We start from the raw sequence: 22,600 nt of genomic DNA, 5'->3' as shown, positions 1-22,600 counted from the left end.
AGTGCTATTTAGTGCATATTTATTACGCCCACATTAGTGCTAGGCCTAAAAATAATAGGCTTTAGGTAATATGACAGATGGAACATTATAAATCTAGAGATAGAACACTGTCTCTAGATTTATAACATTCCATCCATCATATTACCCGAAGATGATTATATATTGTCGAAAGTGCTCGTGGTAAATACGTTAACTAAACATATTTACCAGTAACACCAACAGACAATTTTTATATTTTATTTTATATAAATAATACAATCTTGTGTTCAACAGTCAATTTTATATTTTCGTTTATTTTTATTAAGTGGTGCCGCTTGTTGTTTTTATCTCATAAAAATACAGTATGTTACTGAATTCTGTTTTGTGTATAAACATTTGCATTTATTAATTTTTGGGATGAACAATTGTTTATACTGTAACTTTGCAGCATTGAATTTTAATTAAACTGAAACTAATTAGTCTAAAAAATGTAGTTTTTCAAATAACAATCTCAATATTTTAATTACAAATGGCTATAAATTATCAACTTCAAGATATAATTTGAAGGATTAAAATAAATTTTCCATTTATAACAGAAATTTTAAATTAAAAAAAATATGACATATTAAGTTTAATAAATAAATATTTATTAAAAATTAATTTAATTGTAGACATCTTTTGTAGTAAAGCCATTTAATATTGAAATTATCTTCTTAAGAATAAATGTCTTCCAAACACTGGAAACACTGGATTTTTATAAATGAAAGGTGTTGACTTATGTTTTTCTAACTCTTTCTACTCCGTGGGCACTAAAGAGCCTTTTTTAGCAAGTCCATTATGGATTTAGCTAGGCCCTTAATGGGGTAACCGGGTGGTGAGGGACAGGGCCTAACATATCCAGACTACCCGAAAATATTCCTGGATTTTTTCAAACTGTCCAGATTCAATCCTAGGTTCCCCAGAACATTAGATTGTCACCTTAACCACTCAGTCACGTGTAAGGATGCAAATTTGATGGATGATGTATAATAAAAATATATTTACGTATGTAAAATTGTTTATAGAGATAACAGATTTTAATAACCATTAGTGACTTTTACTCATATATATAATATAAAGTGATAATCAAATACAATATAATGATATTCTGTTCACTATTTGAAAAGTACTCTTCATTAATTTTCCTTTTTCTTTTTATCTCCTAGATGAACAATATATCATTGATAAAATGTTCACATATGTTATCTTTACCACTGAATAAAAACAATAACAATGAAATTGATTTATTCAATGATTTCATGTCACTATATTTGAAAATTAATTAAAATATTTTATGGTTTGTTGGTATATCAGATTGTTTATTTTATCAGAAAAGTCAGAACTGCATATTTTATAATAATAAATTATTATTATTTTTAAATAGTCAACATTTGAATCTTCAAACAAAATATTTAATTTAGTTCATAATTTAATCTTTCCAAATCTTTATCATTAATTTAATAAAACAATTTATATATAAACAACAACTCGTAGCCTGATTCTAATTGATTAAGCCAAATAATCTTGCTAAAATTATCGGGCTACTAATTATACATCTAGTCGAATCGATTATTAACATAGCCCAATAATTTCAGCAAGATTATTTGGCTTAATTAATAAAACATTCCTTTTATAAGTCCTTATCATTAATTTAAGACTAAAGAAAATCCTTAGAATAAAGAAATCCAAGTAAAAACAATATGATAGATGTTTATAAGATTGAATCTTGACTTTGGATCATCCAACAAAAAAAATAATAGGGTTTTAAAAACTGTTCCCTTTGGCAATGGATCTAAAGCCAAAATTTGATCTCAGATATATCTATCCTTTACTTTTTTGCTTAATTTCTCTATTTTAAACATTATTTTTAGTCTGAAATTTAAATCAATACTGTAAGTGATTCAAGAATATGACAACAAAAATTAATTATGACGTTCAAAATGTTATGATTTCTAAATTTCTTCATATAGCTTATCAAGTCGTATTTTTCCCGTATTAAAAAGTCGCTCCCTTTCATTTATCTGGGCAAAACTGCAAACAGATTTATAAATAATTACTATATAACAGAGATATCAATTTGAAAATATAATGCATTACTGTTGATTGATAGTAATCATGCGCATCATCTGCTTGTATCTGTTTGGAAAGTTATTACTCGAGCCAATAAGTGCATAAGTTTTGTCATTAATCCCAGTTCACACACATCAGTAACACTAACGTATTATTGAATGTTAGCATTACCAGAAGTATTTTTCAGTTAGAGATGATTATAAAAGCTTTCTTGGAAACACTGTTGATGCCAACAGTGACACAAAAGTGCTTATTCGTCTGTGAAACAATTTCCCAGGAGGCACTTAATGTTCTGAATGACAAGTATCGAGCAGGAATTATACATTACATTTCTGGGTCTGTAACTCTTTTCTGTCGTGATGAGATTCGTAATGAATTTGTACGCACTTTCTGTGCTAGAAAGATGAGAAGAAATAATTTTTTTTCGACTTGAAAATTAGCCATTTGATCAGGAAAATTGAGAAATTATAAAAATATATCTATTAAGTTTAGTCTATTTTTATCATTATAATCTAAATGTATAGATTGATTGACTAACAAAAGTACTTTTTAAAAACATTTTGTAAACTCAAATTGCTGAAAATCTCTCACAAAATTATCTTATAATTCTGTACATATCCAATATTATATCATCCAAAATAACAGTAATTAAAAAAAATTAATTTAATCATTTAAAATACAAAGAAATATGACAATTTTATAATAAAATAAAAAATATATTTTACTTTTTATATAAATTATATATGCTTTTAGCATCATTAAACATCACTATTAATAATTACTGATTCATCTCCCAAATTTTTCTTATAAATTTAAAAGTCTAAAACAGTTGTAGAATACTCATCAACATTCCAAAAATTCAAATAAAGCAAAAAAACATACTGTTTTATTGGATTGAAAATGGAAAAAAAGAAAAAACAAACAGAAGTTCATTCAGTAAGCAGCAGGAAACTTCTGTTTGATTTTTTCACTCCTGTTCTGTTTGTTTCAATTTAAAACATTTGAAAATGCTTTGAATCAAAAGTTCAATTAACATTTGAATGAAACATTATGTTTTTTTGATTTTTATCCCCTGATAATGAACTTAAGAGGCCTGAAAGTACTAGGCAACTTCTGTATGTTTATTTGTTTTTTTTTGTTTTTTTTGTTTTGAGTTGAATAAACAGTATTTTTTTATTTTTCTCAGTTTAAAACATCCTACATTACTTATGTTTTCAAGATTTTTCTCAAATTTAGACCCATTGTTATGAATCAAACAAATTAGAAAATTTAACATAAGACTCCTTCTACAACAGATTTTTTTTCACAGTTTTAAAATAAATTAATATTTTTGTATAAATTTAAATAAAAAATAAATTAAATACAATATTTTTTTACATTATATGCTATTAGATGTTGCTATACAAACTAATATCTAAAAAAATGCACAGCTTTCCATATTTTGGCACAGACTACGTAAACAGATGCCCTATTTAATAAATGCATTACATCTCTAGCATTCGAAATTTTTTCAACACAAAANGCCGTGCATAACCAGTATGGTTATATATAAATGAATAGTTCTGAAAGCAAAGATTGGACAGAGGTCCACACAGCATAACTGCATCTGCACAGTAAGCAGAAATTACAGATTCAAGTCCCTTTTGGTCAATTCTTTTCTTTCAGAAAATTTTAAATTAAAAAAAATATGACATATTAAGTTTAATAAATAAATATTTATTAAAAATTAATTTAATTGTAGACATCTTTTGTAGTAAAGCCATTTAATATTGAAATTATCTTCTTAAGAATAAATGTCTTCCAAACACTGGAAACACTGGATTTTTATAAATGAAAGGTGTTGACTTATGTTTTTCTAACTCTTTCTACTCCGTGGGCACTAAAGAGCCTTTTTTAGCAAGTCCATTATGGATTTAGCTAGGCCCTTAATGGGGTAACCGGGTGGTGAGGGACAGGGCCTAACATATCCAGACTACCCGAAAATATTCCTGGATTTTTTCAAACTGTCCAGATTCAATCCTAGGTTCCCCAGAACATTAGATTGTCACCTTAACCACTCAGTCACGTGTAAGGATGCAAATTTGATGGATGATGTATAATAAAAATATATTTACGTATGTAAAATTGTTTATAGAGATAACAGATTTTAATAACCATTAGTGACTTTTACTCATATATATAATATAAAGTGATAATCAAATACAATATAATGATATTCTGTTCACTATTTGAAAAGTACTCTTCATTAATTTTCCTTTTTCTTTTTATCTCCTAGATGAACAATATATCATTGATAAAATGTTCACATATGTTATCTTTACCACTGAATAAAAACAATAACAATGAAATTGATTTATTCAATGATTTCATGTCACTATATTTGAAAATTAATTAAAATATTTTATGGTTTGTTGGTATATCAGATTGTTTATTTTATCAGAAAAGTCAGAACTGCATATTTTATAATAATAAATTATTATTATTTTTAAATAGTCAACATTTGAATCTTCAAACAAAATATTTAATTTAGTTCATAATTTAATCTTTCCAAATCTTTATCATTAATTTAATAAAACAATTTATATATAAACAACAACTCGTAGCCTGATTCTAATTGATTAAGCCAAATAATCTTGCTAAAATTATCGGGCTACTAATTATACATCTAGTCGAATCGATTATTAACATAGCCCAATAATTTCAGCAAGATTATTTGGCTTAATTAATAAAACATTCCTTTTATAAGTCCTTATCATTAATTTAAGACTAAAGAAAATCCTTAGAATAAAGAAATCCAAGTAAAAACAATATGATAGATGTTTATAAGATTGAATCTTGACTTTGGATCATCCAACAAAAAAAATAATAGGGTTTTAAAAACTGTTCCCTTTGGCAATGGATCTAAAGCCAAAATTTGATCTCAGATATATCTATCCTTTACTTTTTTGCTTAATTTCTCTATTTTAAACATTATTTTTAGTCTGAAATTTAAATCAATACTGTAAGTGATTCAAGAATATGACAACAAAAATTAATTATGACGTTCAAAATGTTATGATTTCTAAATTTCTTCATATAGCTTATCAAGTCGTATTTTTCCCGTATTAAAAAGTCGCTCCCTTTCATTTATCTGGGCAAAACTGCAAACAGATTTATAAATAATTACTATATAACAGAGATATCAATTTGAAAATATAATGCATTACTGTTGATTGATAGTAATCATGCGCATCATCTGCTTGTATCTGTTTGGAAAGTTATTACTCGAGCCAATAAGTGCATAAGTTTTGTCATTAATCCCAGTTCACACACATCAGTAACACTAACGTATTATTGAATGTTAGCATTACCAGAAGTATTTTTCAGTTAGAGATGATTATAAAAGCTTTCTTGGAAACACTGTTGATGCCAACAGTGACACAAAAGTGCTTATTCGTCTGTGAAACAATTTCCCAGGAGGCACTTAATGTTCTGAATGACAAGTATCGAGCAGGAATTATACATTACATTTCTGGGTCTGTAACTCTTTTCTGTCGTGATGAGATTCGTAATGAATTTGTACGCACTTTCTGTGCTAGAAAGATGAGAAGAAATAATTTTTTTTCGACTTGAAAATTAGCCATTTGATCAGGAAAATTGAGAAATTATAAAAATATATCTATTAAGTTTAGTCTATTTTTATCATTATAATCTAAATGTATAGATTGATTGACTAACAAAAGTACTTTTTAAAAACATTTTGTAAACTCAAATTGCTGAAAATCTCTCACAAAATTATCTTATAATTCTGTACATATCCAATATTATATCATCCAAAATAACAGTAATTAAAAAAAATTAATTTAATCATTTAAAATACAAAGAAATATGACAATTTTATAATAAAATAAAAAATATATTTTACTTTTTATATAAATTATATATGCTTTTAGCATCATTAAACATCACTATTAATAATTACTGATTCATCTCCCAAATTTTTCTTATAAATTTAAAAGTCTAAAACAGTTGTAGAATACTCATCAACATTCCAAAAATTCAAATAAAGCAAAAAAACATACTGTTTTATTGGATTGAAAATGGAAAAAAAGAAAAAACAAACAGAAGTTCATTCAGTAAGCAGCAGGAAACTTCTGTTTGATTTTTTCACTCCTGTTCTGTTTGTTTCAATTTAAAACATTTGAAAATGCTTTGAATCAAAAGTTCAATTAACATTTGAATGAAACATTATGTTTTTTTGATTTTTATCCCCTGATAATGAACTTAAGAGGCCTGAAAGTACTAGGCAACTTCTGTATGTTTATTTGTTTTTTTTTGTTTTTTTTGTTTTGAGTTGAATAAACAGTATTTTTTTATTTTTCTCAGTTTAAAACATCCTACATTACTTATGTTTTCAAGATTTTTCTCAAATTTAGACCCATTGTTATGAATCAAACAAATTAGAAAATTTAACATAAGACTCCTTCTACAACAGATTTTTTTTCACAGTTTTAAAATAAATTAATATTTTTGTATAAATTTAAATAAAAAATAAATTAAATACAATATTTTTTTACATTATATGCTATTAGATGTTGCTATACAAACTAATATCTAAAAAAATGCACAGCTTTCCATATTTTGGCACAGACTACGTAAACAGATGCCCTATTTAATAAATGCATTACATCTCTAGCATTCGAAATTTTTTCAACACAAAATTCCTTAAACCTGACCAACTACGGTATTTTCCTCCGAGGCTTCTTCATCTTTTGAATCTTTCTTCTTTAATTTAGAATCTTAAAATGACTGCTTAGTTAAAGAAGCTACATATAATACATGGCTTCTCTAATATATTAAACAATACAGAACTTATTTAACAAAGGAGTTGTTTCAAATTTTTTAAATGGATATAATTAGAAAAGTGCACCAACCATAGAACAGAAAAATATCAGAAGTTATCCATCTCTAATTCCTTTAAATCCTTTCCACCAAACCGATTAAATTAGGAAGAAAAATAAAAAGAAAATTATTTAATTTAATTTATTATTTTAAATCCTTCCTTCGATATTTATTAAAGAATAAAAAAATATATAACATAAGAAATCACAACGTATGAAGGTGATTTCCTCTGCAATACATTAAAAAAAATCTTTTTATACATATTATTTTGTTTTTAACGCATTAAATGTATTGGAAATTTAAAAACACGTATAAAATATAAAATTAATTTAATTATTTTATGTAATTCTTAATTGAGAGAGTGAAATAAAAAGATTGTGAAATTGACGAATTTTTTTTGTTTGTAAACACGTGAACAGGACACGTGTCTATTTCAAAACACAAACCGCGTTGTTTATTAGGACTAATGAATGGAATTGGGCTTAGTTTTTATTAAGATATTTAAATTTGAAAAGGGAATTATTTACTTTCGGTCTCTTTCTTCTGCTGGATCTTCGAGTTTGCTCGTCTCCGCTGGATCCGACCGATTGTTTCTCTTGTTCAGCTGCTGTCATTCCAGCCGTTTCGCTAGGTTCTGGTGGACTAGAACGTTTTCTATCGTCGTTAGCGTTGTTTACATTACTCATTTCTCAATGGCTGTGCTTAATTTGTTAATTTTCGTCCGCAAATAACGCGATAAACAACCACAACCTTCCGACTTTCTCTCTTACTTCTTCGCTAATGGCTCCGACTGTTCAAAGAGATGAATGACAGTTAACTTTTGCGCTCGTGTTTAGTTTCGTATCTCGTTTCCGATGTTTTATTTATAATTTTATTCTATAAAAATTGAAAACAATTAATTTGTCGTCAAATTTGATTTGAGTTTAAAAATAATAATAATAATTTTAAAAATTAAATATTTTTAATTTTTTTTTAATCTGGCAACTCTTAAGAATGGCAGAAAGACGACTAATAACGTTGCCACTCCAGCTAAATTAATCGATGAGGACTAAAAATTTTTTATACTTTTAAAAAATTGTTATTGCTCGTAAAATAAATTTTAAGATTGTTATATAAATTATTAAATAAAAACTTTTACTTATAAAAAGTAAATAATTTTTTCGAAAATTGGCATCCCGTCTTTTCTTAATAGATTGATGAAAAAAAGGCGATTCAACACGCGGGCAATCTCCTAAGCTGGGTGCCCCGGGAGGCCTTTCTATTAATTTAAAAACTGGCTCCTACTTAAATGTAGTGAAGGAAATCCAGCAAACTCCAGCCCGCTGATGAAGCGCGAACCCGCGACCAATTACCAGTGTTTGGTGGTTTTTATCCATTTGGCCATTAAAAGGCACGCTCTTCTTTAGTTTCTGTTTACCGTAAATTAAATGTAACAAGTAATATTTGTTACAGATTGCTTTATTTGTTTATGGAAACACGACACGTGAGCAATCTGCCGAAAGGAAATGTCTCTCGGATGGACTTTTATGAGAAACTGGGCCGTATTTAAGAGCTACAAACGTGAAGCCCGGAAAACTTTACGTGGCCAATAAGGAGTAAATCCGCGACTAACTTCCAGTTTTTATCCACTGGTGGGCCCGTTATGAGCAGAAAAAAATACGAGTAAACCATTAATTTAATAATACATAACTCTTCTTCTGCAACTTGCAGTAAATTTCTCGTGTTTTTAACGATTTAGTGAATAGAAAATGAAAAGTTAAATCATCTCAAAATTACGTAAATTTTGTCATTAAAATAAGTCCGAGAACCCAAATAATAATTTCTTAATACGAGTGACCAAAAAAAAGGAGCGCCGCGGAACAAAATTTGGAAGACCCGAAGGCTTTTTTCCGTTTTGTTTCCTATTATATCAGGCGATTAATGAAATTATTTTAAATTTTAATACACGAAATGACTAAAGTGATTTTAAAAATGTACAAAACATACGATAAATACACAGAAAATAATAAAATCTGTTTATTTTATTATAAAATATTTCCAACGATCTCTGTCATACAATATTATACTCGGATCGAAACACCATTATTGCCATCATTTTTACAGACTTGTATTACAGTATTGTGCTTATATATATTACATAAATAAAATTCGAGCCGTTCAAATTTGTGTTATAAACTTCATATTTTCAAATTAGAATTAAAATATTTAACAATTTATGAAATAAATATAAAAATTGGATGGAATATTAATTCCATTTTATTTAAATTGATTTCTTAATGATAAAGAGCTCTCTAGATCGGTGGTTCTTGGTGTCGAAAGGCTGCAAACTTTTAAAGACCTCTTTCTGTCCTAATGGTATCAAGGCCTTTTTCTGGGTTCTTTGTGGGATGGCTAAATGGCTGAAACAATTAAAGTGTCAGCCTACCACTTTGAGGGACTTGGGATCAAATCCGAGTAAGTAATCCTAGGAATTTTTCATGGTGGTCTTGTCTTGTCCATATTTAGGCCCCATCCTAGTTACTTGGCTGCCATTGGTGCTGGCTTAATGGTAACTTGCACCTAAAGCATAACTGATTTTTGACACACTGCTTCTAGACTGTTGCCAGTAGAGAGCTCTTTTGGAGCCAGTACTCTTGTACTAACGACTTTAAAGTACTAAATATTCATTGTATTTAGCTTATTAATTATTATTTTCTCCTTCTGAGTATTTTTGATGGCTCATTTCGCCACTCAAGGCAGTCAAACTCATCGTTTCCTCCATTGAGCCAGTCCTGACCGTCACTTGCAATCCAAGAATCTCTAGGTAAGGAAATCGTGTGTTTTGCCCATGCCCGCAACGGTGGCAGTCAGGACCGGCTCAATGGAGGAAACGATGAGTTGACTGCCTTGAGAGGCAAAATAAGCAGTAAAAATTCTCAAAATGGTCAGAACTGGCCCACACAATATCGCTAACTGAGTGATAAAGCATGGGGCCCACTGTTTCTGCAACAGACCATCCATGAAAAATTCCTCAAGTTCACTACCTGGATTTAATCTCAATTCTGTGAAGTTTTCTAGAGGCTAAGAACTCTACCATCCAGTAATAGTTAAGAATCACTATTTTATGACAAAAATATAACAATTTATGAGAAATATCTATTCATTTTTTCCACATAGTTTTTATGTTTTTCAGCTTATAAGACATACAGGTTGGTCCAAAAGTCAGTTAAACACTGTAAAAACTAAGTTACTGTCTTAAATGCTTCACTACTTCAAAATTTTGTAGAAATTGTTTAAAACAACATCTTACTTGTCATTTTAAACAATTAATTAATAAGTTTTTTATAGTATCTTGTTCAAGCAATTTGCTCAATTAACTAACTTCTGGACCTCCCTGTGTACTATGTCACTTAAAACAGAAAATTTAAGTACTTGTACTGAATATATATTGTATATTTTGTTATTTTTCTATCTTGTAAAGATGCTAAAAACTATTACATTGTAAATAACATAAAATTTTGCAACAATTTTGCAATTAAGTCCATAAAAATACACATTGACATAGGTTTAAGATAACAGAAAGCAAATTTAATTAAATAATAAGTACACAATTTTGTCACTTGAATAAAGTTTTATCTGAATATTTTTTATTCAAACTGAAAGCATAAAATCTTGTTTATAAAACTAATTATTTGATATTCAATTATTTTATTTACAATTATTGAAATCTTTCAAATTAAGTTAGTCCATTTAACATTAACAATTAAGCAAATAAGTCAAATATATTTTAATCTTATAATGACAAATCCGACATTACTCGATTTTACTTTATTCATTTTAGAGTAATAAAATAGCAGAAATTTTTTAAATGATTAAATCTTTTTCTACATAAATGCAATTTACAAGAGCAAAAATTTTATGATGCTTCAACTCAGAAAAGCATTTTGTTGTTGTAAGCATTATCTGAATTATTATAAAATAAATAAGTAAATAATTTATAGCTTTTTAGAGGTGATTAATATGAATACAGCAATAACTATTCTCTCTTTACTACAGCAAACAGCATTAAAAAAGAGATTGCTACAGTACTTGCTTGAAAATATTGCAGACATTTGTGTATCTTATAATATAATCGAGATGGGTTGATAATGATAATGATGATGATGATAATAATAATAAGTGCAGAGCCCAAACGGTTAGGAGTTGAAAGTTGAAATTTGGTACACAGTTAGGGTACATCACGAGAATGTACACTAAGAAGGGATTTTTTGAAATTTCCCTCTGTGTGGGGGAGAGAGAGAGGATTAAGGCTTATCCTAAATAACCGAGCTTCTAGTATACTATTTTAGATGTGATTTTTTGTTTTTAACTGTGTTTTAGTAGGGTACACCATGAGAATGCACCCTAATAAAAAATTTTTGAAATTATCCCGCAGAGGAGAGGAAGAGGGTTAAGGATTATTTTAAAAATCTCAGCTTTACTGTACTATTTTAGATGCTTTTTTTTTTTGCATTTTTGCAGAAAATCAAACGTATTTTTAGACCATGTAAAAATTCTCTAATTAATCTCAGAAGAGTAGACGTAATTCTTGCACCTAGTGAAAACAGGTAAGATCAGCTATAATCTAATAATCTTTATCTTCGCTATTGTTACTTTTTGCTCAAGCAACACTGGGCTCATCTGCTAGTATATATAGAGTGTTCTGTAAGTCTGGAACAGTAAAAGTTATGTTGACCTTTGTTTATGTTTTTGCATGTAATGTATGGTGACAAGTAAGGAAGAATGAATTCAAATTATTTTGATGGTGGGGAATCACAGCCAGTGTGAAGTTGCTGAAAAGTTTAACAGGCTGCATCCAGTCTGTTGTGTTCAATTGTTGGAAGTTTAGATGCAGCCTATTACACTTTGTGGTAAACTTCACACTAGCTGTGAGTCACCACCATCAAAATAATTTGAATATATTTTGACTATAAAAGAAAAAAATTTTGTTTCTAAAACTGTAATTAGTGCAAAACTAATGATACAGTAAAATAAATGAATAAGGATGTTGGTGGGCTAAATTTCTCTACAGTATTTTAGACAAGTACCCTCTTTCTTTCTCATTAATTGCTTGTGTCAAATCTATCATAGTGAATGAATATGTACTATAATTAAATAGTTTATACTATAGTATGTTTCTAAATATCTATAACATTATATAATAGCATAGCATATTTTAATCTGTTAAATTCTTTGGGCATTGAGAAAAATTATAAATAAATATACAAAATTACATGGTCTTTATAAAGATGTTATACAAGTCCTATATAAAACTAATGGCTAATTTGATCTTGTTTAGTCGGTCACTGTGCTAATTTGCATAACAAGTAACTAGAATAAGTCAAATAAATAATCTAGAATGCTGCACCAATCATCTTAATTAGTTTTACGAGATTCTGTTCAATGTTTGATACAAAGTTGTTGTGTGTATCGAAACAATGTTTACTCTCTTTTATTGTCGTTTATCCTTTAATACTAAAAATTCAGCCAGTAATCAATTTTAAACATTATAAATCTTAAATTCTTCAATCAATTGAGACATTAACAATTTGTAAAAGTAAAAAAAAAAAAAAAAACACTGCAAATGTATTGAATATCTGAAGAATGCTGTCTGAGTCAAAATAATTTAAATTAATACAACAGAAAGAATTCAGTTATTAATTTAGAAGTGAATTAATAAAATGTATTCATCAATTTGAAATTTGTTTTAGCTTTATTCTTATCACATCACCATTGATGTTAATGGTAAATGGAAAAACTGTGTCTTTGTTTTTACATACATTTAATGTAAGTTTACAGTAGATGCTCAATTATCCAAAGTTCAGAATGCTATATTTTCAATATATTTGGGCATATTCCTATTGATATATTCAAATTTCTCAAGATCAAACTTCAAGAGCTAAGGAATCATTGTAAAATACTAGTTTTATATTAAATACTTAATCATATATTGAAGTATTCAATATTCAATCATCTATTTGCAATATGTACATCAGTAGGACAACAGTAATAAAGATAATATAGAAACAAATCTTCCAACAAACAATAGCATATACAAATAGTACAACAAGGAAAGTATCACAGTGATGACAATATTTGTTTCTAATAAGATGGAGAAACTGACCAGATGATTGACATGAAGTCCGATGTATGCCTCCTCTTTAAGTAATCCAAGTTTGAGTCCAGGTTGAATCACCCAGATTTGTGTTGTTGGTCTAGTTCAGCCATCCCATTGTGGATTTTTCTAAGTCCATAAACATTAAAAATTATCTTCTTAGTACCCATATAGTAGAGTTACATAAGTAAGATGGTGAAATGTATGAGCAGGATAGTTATATTAAAGCCAAATGACTACTGGATTAGATTGGGCAGTAATACAGTCCAATCTAATCTAGCAATCATTTTGCTGTAAAATAGAGAAGAATAATATTGAAAACAGTCTGAAATATTTAAGCATGCTTAGTTTGTTTTTTGTTATTCAATTGAAACTAAATAAAAGAAAATTGAATAAATTTGCATAAAAGAATAATATAGTTTAGATTCATAATTGTTTGTAGCACCTTAGTCAATACTTAGAAAAGGTCATTAAAGATCATAGGAATTTTTGGAGGTGATCTGACCTAAATATATCAGGCTTGTCCCTTGCCACCCAGCCACTGTATATGAACCTTAGAAAATCTACAAAGAGCTTCATTAAAGAGTCCTATTAAATTAATGCTCACAAATTGGAAACAGTAAAAAAAAATTTAAAGACAGAATTCTTGCCTTCACTGCAATATTTTCTCCTTGTTGTAACCCAAGTATATATCATTTCTAACATTTACGAGTAAAGTGAAAGCTAGCTTATTTCATAACAGTATTGTTTTTAAACATGAATTTAATAAATGAAAGAGTAAATGACATCAGTTCACCTTATAATATAAACGAGATGGGTCGATAATGATAATAATAATAAGCACAGAGCCCAAACGGTTAGGAGTTGAAAGTTGAAATTTGGTATACAGTTAGAGTATGCCACGAGAATGCACATTAAGAAGGGATTTTTGGAGATTCCCCCCTTGGAAGAGAAAGCAAGGGTTAAAGATTATCCAGAACTCAGTCTTCTAATGTTCTATTTTAGATATCTTTTTTTGCATTTTTGCAGAAAATCGAACATATTTTTAGACCTTTCTAAAAATTCTCAATGATATTTAGTTTTCCATTGTATTTAAAGTTGACACAGGGAGCACATGCGCATAAGTTCACTTTATTCAAACTTTTTGTCTTAATTTTATGTTCAAATTTATATTTATGAATGATTCTGGAAGATCCAGCTTATTTTTCGAATTAAGTAAACCTAAAGAAGAATCCAGAAGGGGTTACAAAAACGTTTGTTATTCATTACTTAGTGGTACTATGCACCAGTTAGTGGTTGCTGTGAATCTTAATTATTGTTATCCCGGTGTGGAAAGCATATATCTAAAAATTTTCTAATTAGTCTCAGAAGAGAAGGGACCTAATTCTTGCATCCGGTGAAAACGGGTAAGATTGGCTATAATCTAATAATCTTAATCTTTGCTATCATTATTTTTTGCCCGAGCAACACTGAGCTCATCTGCTAGTAAACATATAATTTAATGGATAATGAGAATTCTACTGTAAACTTTACACATAATCATTACTTGGCATATAAACATTAAAACAACAGTAAGAATACTAATTTATTTTTTATTTCATTAAAATATTTTAGGAATTTAAGCAAAATAATATTTAAAAAATGCTCATTTTATAGTTACAATTTCTTTACAAAACATACAAAACATATTTAAAATTTCTTTGGTATGTAACATTGTTCAAACCCATTCACATTAAATACAATTAAGAAAAAAATATAAATGCTCAAAAGAAATATTAATGAAAAATCAATGAAAATTTTGTACTATATTGTCAACTTCATCCAAAAATATTTTTCTTTGTTATTTGCATTTTTCTGGCTTTGATAAAAATGTACAACTTAAAATTTATTACAAGAAATTTCATAAAATAATAATCTACAATAACAAATATCTCTAATGCAAAAATATTTAAAAAAATCTTTTGAAACACACAAAAAAATATAACAATTAATGAATGAATTCAATAATAGATGCCCAGAGAAGAATAAGTTTCAATTATATACACACAATCTTTGGAAGGAAGTTATCCACTTAACAAAAATTATGATTTAATAAACTTAAATCCAATCTAAATGCCTTAATATAAATGTAACTATGCCGCTAATTTATCTCTGTCTGATATAACGCCATGTCAAGACTAGACTTTAAAACAAATATCACAACGGCTTATTTTTTGTAACACAGACGTGATCCACAATTAATTAAAAATAGCTCTTGTTTTTTGTAATGTAACAACAATAAAAATAACAACAACAACAATTATTTAGTATGTCTAAAATCTAACAACATTAAAATTTGTTTTTAATAATTAACAATTATATTTGTATAATAAACATTTTAACAAACAACCTTATTAATTTAATAAGTTGTTGGCCCTTTGGTTGGAATTTAATTTTTATAATAATATAAAAATGACAGAAACATCCGTTGAATTTTACAAATTCAAACATCCGTATTTGTTGAATATAATTTAATGGCAAAAATATTCTATAATCAAGTAAAAATAGTGTAATTTAATAATGTAACTAATGATCAATAATTCTTGATTACTATAAAGTAATATAATTCAAGTAATAAATAAATCAATGTTTAAAAAAAAAAAAAAGGAAAAAAATCTGTAAGAGATATTACAGACTTTTGTAGTGTTTGATACAAATTCAAGGATTAAAATTAGGAAAAATTCTCAGCAATCATTGCTTTTAAAAAATAATGGTATGACAATACTTTCACAGTGAAATATTAGCTTCCATCTAAATCCTTCTATCAAAACTAATTTAGTTTAGGATCATTAATATGGAAGCTAATCACCATAATATAATTTCAGAGTTTAAAATATCATGCTATTTCAAAGTCATATAAATATAAAAAATGGAATGACAATGAAAATATATTTAATTCTTGTAAAAATTAAATTGCTTCTAGATGAAAAAATACAAATTATTTCATTCAAATGAGGAGGAATATTTAAACTCATATCACATTAGTTAATGTTAAATTTCATTATGGCATCAAATTGCAAAGTTGTTAACTTGAAAAATGTAACCTTCTTTAGAAGTAATCATTGTCTCATTAATAAATAAAAATAATTAACAGTACAACAAATTTGTTGTTCAATACTCACATTAATACACTGTATCTTTGCAAGTTAATAAAGAGATCAAAATAATTACTACTCCACTTTAAACTGTAAAAGAAATCTTAAGTTTAGAAAAATAATCACTTGTAAAAAAATTACATTTACATATTTATATAAAATCCTGACCATCAGAAGTCAAAAATTTCAAAACTTTATTTTGGATTTATTGAAATTTTGGTATGTAAAAACCTTATTAATGTTTTAAAATTATTAACATAGCCTGTATTAAAATTATAAATCTGAATAATTTAATTTTATTGAAAGTGTTTTATCTTTAATGTAAAATATATAGAAAACATTACTGAATATCTCAGATTTTTAATATTGCATTATTTATTCAATATATAGTTATCAAAGCAAATATTTCGAAGCAGTCAGTCTGTAATAAAAGTTTAAAATACTTATCTCTGTATTTATTTATTACAGTAAATTATGCACTTATGTGTGTTAAACAATTTAATAAATTAATTGTGCCTCACAAACTGTTTTGAATTCCAATCATTTGTCAATATATAAAATATGTCATTCTAAGAACATTATCTGAGATTAAAAATCTGAAAAAGATTATTTCATAAAATGATAATTTTGAAAAAAAAAAAAAAAATCATTGCTTTGGATTTATTTTACAATCAAAACTGTATCTCAAGAAAAAAAAATTTATTTTTTAAATTAAAAAAAAAATGTAGTGATTCATTTTCTAAACTTAAGTAATGTTAATTTTATGCTGTTTCAAATTCATAGCTTAAAAACAAGCATAAATTGAAAAAATAATGTTATAGAAACATTTATTTACTGTAGCACCAAAATTAATAAAAATTCTTAAGGAAGTTTATGGTATGATTTTGCCAGAAATATAAAACTTTATAAAACAAAAGTTTTCTATATAAAAATTTGAAATCTAATATTATATGTATTGCTAATCTTTAATGTGTAAAATAATATTGAAGTTATTCAAATCTGATTATATCAAAGACATAAAAATTACTCAAATTTATCAAAATAATCTAGATATTTAAAATATTTTTTTATAACAATCTAAAAATATTTATATCATACTACCTAATTAACTAAAATATGACAATTTGTATCACCATTAATTTGTTCTCCATATGTCAGCTATTTAATACTTGAACTCTGTAAGATAGTTCTATTTATGGAATCGACGTACCCTTCAAAATTTTGTTCTGGTATGCCTTGAATGCTAGAAGACAGAGAAAATTGTTCTTCTTCTTCACCAACAAGCACGTAGAAATCTTCATCTGTCTGACAAGAAGCTTCTGAGAAACTAACTGGATTTTCTTCTAATTCTGAAAGAAGTTGATTACCGGGTACTTCTGGAAGACTTGTGATGTAAGCTGGATACACGAGAGGTGCTGAATCGGATGGCAAAGAAATCTCTTCGGAATCTTTTATGTCACCACAAGCATCATCTTTACCTGGACAATCCATGCAACAGCTATGTCCACCCTCTTTACATTCAGTTTTGCATTTGCATATTTCAGCTTCCCTAACTGATGTTGATATAATATCGACACTGTTCATTGTATTATTATTTTCGACTAACAATGCATTTTGCATATTTAACAAGTTGTTATCCTGTATAAAATCTATTTCTTTGTTTGCAATACTCGGCAACTCTGGTCCCAGCATTTGAGATGAATTGAGAAACTTCAAATCAGTTGCACTTCTAACCTGTAGCTGACTTAAAGCTTCGGGAAGCAAAATGCTTGCTCTATCAACTTTGTTCATAGAAACTTCATTTTCATTGATTTGATTATTTATAAAATTTACATTTGTTAATGGAATAACAGCATATGCTAAAATAAAGTGATTTATAAGTAAAGGTACTATAAGTTAAATAATTTAAACAACAGAAAAATAATTTTACTACCTGTTGTTGATATTGTAGGAATTTCTGGATTCATAAATTGCTTATTTGTATTAGTGTTGGCTTCACTACACATTGAACCTAAAAGATCTTGAACATTTATTGAATCAATAGAAGTAGACTGGATTAATGGCTGAGTTATAGAGTTATCTTCCTAAAATTAAAATGAATATGTGTAAATTTTAATTAAGTAATTATAAAAATAATAAATTTAAATCATTTAAATTATATGAAATTAATGCTAAACAAAGAGAAAACTTACATTCAGTAATTATAATTTCATTACTGAAAAATGCTCATATTAAAATGATCCAGCAACAAATGACCAAATATAAATTAAAATTATAAATAAGCAAAAGCTATGTCTTGTTATAAAATTTACATTACAAATTTAATCTCTATAAAAAGCTAAACAATCAAATAAACTCTGCAAATATTTCATTACAAAATATTGAAAAGATTTATCATATATTCATTGCATCTTAATTATAAAAAAACTAGTTTCTTCATTGGTAAAATAATTCAAAATAATATTTTGATTACATAAATTACAATTCAATAAAAGTGAGTTGGAATGCATAAATATTAACTGTGAAAGTACTGATGGAAGTGAACTAACAGAATAAAAACTTCCAATTTCATCAGGTGCCTATAAAAAATGTCTAACATGAGTGTGCTTTTCATTGTTTGGAATTATTCTGTCAGTGAAAAAATATGTTATAAAATTGTTTTTCATTCTTTTAATTAGAAATATTTTTAAACATCTTGTTAAACCCCAAGAGATTATAGAAAATAGCATTTAATTTATAATGAGTTAAGAAAATCAATAGTTCTTCTACTGTTGATGACTTTCCTTATAGCCATAGTAATCTTCAATTCAGGCTTTCAGCCAACTTTCTTTCATCTACTTTTAAAACTATTTACAGTAGAGTCCCACTAGTCCCTGATTCTCAGATTAGCCAAATAATTGAAATAATGCAGAAGCAAGCAGTAAAATATGTCTGGTTTATATAGACCCAATGCCATCAATGACTTTTGTTTCTGTTTTTGTGTGTAAGTACAGTATAGATCTGCTGTTTTAATAGGCCATGTCAAACACTGATTTATTAATTTTGTACAGTATTAATTTTGTACTACAATAAAATACAATTTTTTTGTTGTGGAATTCTAAATCTTTTTGTACCATTAATACCATTTAAATTCAACTGGAAAATACCAAAAGTGTATATTTTGAGAGCTAAAAAGTTTCCTCTCCACCAACTGAAACATGTTTGGATTAGCAGGACTCTACTGCAATTAAAAAAAATTTCTTGACTTATAGAAAACCATGTTTTTTTCTAAAGAAAGTTATAAAAAATAAACTTTGATTAAACTTTTCAAGATTAAAATTAATAAATGAAACTTTACCTCATCCTCTCTATCATGACGATTCATGTGTGTCTTCAAACTATAATGAGTTGTGAATGTCTTCAAACAACCATCTTGAGTACACGAATAAGGTTTCTCACCTATATTTTATAATCAATTAAATATAACTTATTAATTATAAATATTTTATAGAATCATTAAAAAATGACCATTTATTTATTTAGAATAATTTTAGCACTATGCATTTGAAAAACATATCAATATATTAAATTTTTATATTCACTACTCTTTATTTATTCTCAGCCACTATATGTAAAACAGCGTAAATGATACTGCTTCAGATGTAACTATATTAAAATATAGTCTTTTATTCTTCTACTGTTATAAAAAATCACATTAATTTAATTATGAAAACTGAAATTACAAAGTTTTTATAACAGTGGAAAACTAAACATGATTATAATAATAAAAATTATTAAAATTTCATAGCTTTTCAACTTGATATATACAATGCAATAATAATTGTAAATGAACTGCATTTCAAACACACACTTGCATTAAAGATCTATGCAAATTACAATCAATTATCTTATCAAAGCATATTAAAATTCATAAAGATGCAACTTTATAAACATAGTAGTAGTCACACATACAAACATCCATGCATACAAGCATAATTTTAAAACAATGTAAAAACTGAAAAATTAGTGAAAGCAATTTTTCCATAATTGATGTAAATAAGATAAAATTAAATAAAATTGTATTTACTGTATTTCCACATATATTTTTCACACTTTTTTGCCATTTTTTACTAATTGAAATTCAAGATGCAAAAAATACCAAAATTATTTTCAAAGATAGAATTATTTTAAAAGGGCTGGCAGAAATCACAATTTAATAAAGTAAAAATTACATTACTGATACTAATCTTTCGACATTGTGAGGAATGAAGGTATGTTTAGTATCTGTAATGTAATTTTTACTTTATTAAATAGACTATATCAGTATTTATTCTTACAAGAAATCTTGATTAATTAACAGAAGTCATGATTTTATAAGATAGTTTTAGTATGTTAAAAACTTTGCATACATATTTCGAATATCTTGAACTCTGACATCAAACAGTATACAGCCAATTTTTGATAGGTGTGTAAATATTTTTTCTCTTCATAAATCTGCTGATCCATCCTTGACTAACCTTAAACTTGAGGGAAGAAATATTTTGTGTCTAAGCAATATTGCAATCAACAAATCACATGTTACAGCACAGCTGTTGTTGTGTGTTTTTTCAACGTAATAGTTGTTCCTCAAGTTGGGAATACTTTCCTGTCTTGGGACTATGAAATGTACTCACATTGGATTGGGTTGCTTAGAGTTTCTTTTTGTTTATACCAGTAGCAAACAAGTGTCTCACTGACACCAAATTTTTGTTTGACCTCTTGATTTCTGTTCTGTTCAACAAAACATATCACTTTAATTTTATACTATTTGGTAAAACTGTTATTTTTTTCTTGCCATCTCACAAAGTTGCAGTTAATTCTACTTGGTATGACACTAAGAAACCTATTAAAGTGCTGTAAAACATCACAGTTAATAACTCTCCTTATTCCCTACCTTCATAGCCTCCAGCAAGTACAAAGTTACTGTATTCTTAAGCTTATACAAGGAAATACGGGTAAACAAAGTGTCTATGTATCATGAAAATTCTTGTTGGCCAACTCATGTACTATCTCATACACTAAACAATTCAGTATAAGAAGTCTTGCATTTTCCATGCAAAAAGTACTCAAATACTTTGTTTACCCTAAAAACATTTCTTGGAAATACAGGTGCAAAAAATACATGCAGAAATATGTGAAATATGTGTACATTTATGTGAAATGTTTAAAAATATTCCTCTCAAAGTTAAGCTAAAGTTTCAATATAAATCATTGTTAAATATAAATAAATAAACATAAACATTACTATTAATTCAATTCAACTTTTTAATTTCTTTAAATTATAATCAATAAAAAGTGTACAAAACTGAGAATACAAATACATTGCATGTATATTTAAAAATGTACATGTATAATGTAAGCCAGACAAACTACATGTTACAGCCCAAAAAATCTGGCTGTAACATGACTAATTTTAATAATTGGATATAAAGTAATTTGACAGCAGGTAGGTGGCTAGGCTGCAATCTCATGATACATTTAATAATTAAAAACAAAGAACAAAAATAATTAATTTAAATTAATTCTTTACTTTTGGAACATTCTAAATTTAAAATTANACTAGTTAAATATGCAAAAATATACTAAACAAAATGTATAGCAGAGTTCATTGTTAAATAGTTTTATTGTAAAATTGTATATTAAAAATAATTGTGTCATAAAGCTTCTATAAAAAATTATGAAACTTTAAAAAATTGAAAATTAATTATATTTTAAAAATCAATGAAAAATTAAGAACATTTAATGAATTTGGTACTTTTTTAATGCTGATATATTAATGATATAACAGTTTTTTCAATGCATCATACAAGTCAGCTTAATGACTGAAACAAAACTTGTATATACTAAGAAAGCAGCATAGTCTTTTGGAATGAATAAACAATTCTAAAGCATATATTAATATTAATCTGTTTTAACTATACCACATTTAACTATGTTCTTCTAAAATAGTCAAAATATGTTTTTATCATAACTAAAGTTTTCTCTTTGTATTTTCCTTGTTATTAAAATATTACAGTTCTAAAAATTAGAATTTAAAAATTTTGTAGTTTATTATTTATTGGTTTTTTGTAATTTTAAAAATTCTGAAATAATAAATACTTTACCTCTTAAATGTGATTAGCAACTTATTAATAACTAGCAGACCCCGCCACGCCTTGTTGTGGCTCAAAATGTATCTATTATAAATGTATAACACTTCCCCCGTGGGGGAAAATTTTTCGAAAAATTTTTTCTTAGTGTATATTCTCTTGACGTACTCTATTAAAACGCAATCAAAAACGCAAAAACCCGCATCTAAAATAGTATAATAGAAGCCAAGTTTTTCACAGTAAGCCTTAATCCTGTC

At 27.0% G+C, this 22,600-nt stretch overlaps 2 protein-coding genes across 2 annotated transcripts in view; both read right to left on the bottom strand.

Annotated features, from left to right (window-relative positions):
* Nucleotides 1–7,801, bottom strand: part of LOC111638896 (lysine-specific histone demethylase 1A-like) — a 219,115-nt gene extending 211,314 nt beyond the window's left edge. Inside the window, exon 1 of the mRNA XM_023384700.1 lies at nucleotides 7,497–7,801. Coding sequence (XP_023240468.1) covers nucleotides 7,497–7,655 — 159 coding nt within the window. The 5' untranslated portion in view covers nucleotides 7,656–7,801. The remainder of the gene's footprint in view (nucleotides 1–7,496) is intronic.
* Nucleotides 7,802–15,638: 7,837 nt separating this feature from the next.
* On the bottom strand, nucleotides 15,639–19,728 carry LOC111637789. Its single transcript, XM_023383391.1, has 4 exons — nucleotides 19,574–19,728; nucleotides 18,170–18,320; nucleotides 17,447–18,095; nucleotides 15,639–16,326 (listed from the first exon to the last, which is right to left on the bottom strand). Exons 1-4 carry the CDS (start codon nucleotides 19,598–19,600, stop codon nucleotides 16,260–16,262), a joined length of 894 nt encoding a protein of 297 aa, XP_023239159.1. The 5' UTR covers nucleotides 19,601–19,728; the 3' UTR covers nucleotides 15,639–16,259.
* Nucleotides 19,729–22,600: the final 2,872 nt, after the last annotated feature.

The sequence above is a fragment of the Centruroides sculpturatus genome, unplaced genomic scaffold (genome assembly GCF_000671375.1).
Source record: "Centruroides sculpturatus isolate CEXI.00-Female unplaced genomic scaffold, Cexi_2.0 scaffold100, whole genome shotgun sequence".
In the NCBI taxonomy this organism is placed as follows: domain Eukaryota; kingdom Metazoa; phylum Arthropoda; class Arachnida; order Scorpiones; family Buthidae; genus Centruroides; species Centruroides sculpturatus.
The sequence above is the reverse complement of the archived record's forward strand: the minus strand, read 5'-3'. Positions and strand labels throughout refer to the sequence as shown.

What these genes read in the sequence shown, in the direction of transcription:
- LOC111637789 (XM_023383391.1), bottom strand. Translation starts at nt 19,600, where the DNA reads ATGAATCGTCATGATAGAGAGGATGAG. An exon ending in GTCATGATAGAGAGGATGAG is followed by an intron (nt 18,321 to 19,573) that starts GTAAAGTTTCAT and finishes TTTTAATTTTAG; the next exon opens with GAAGATAACTCTATAACTCA. An exon ending in CCAGAACAAAATTTTGAAGG is followed by an intron (nt 16,327 to 17,446) that starts GTACGTCGATTC and finishes TTTCTTTTACAG; the next exon opens with TTTAAAGTGGAGTAGTAATT.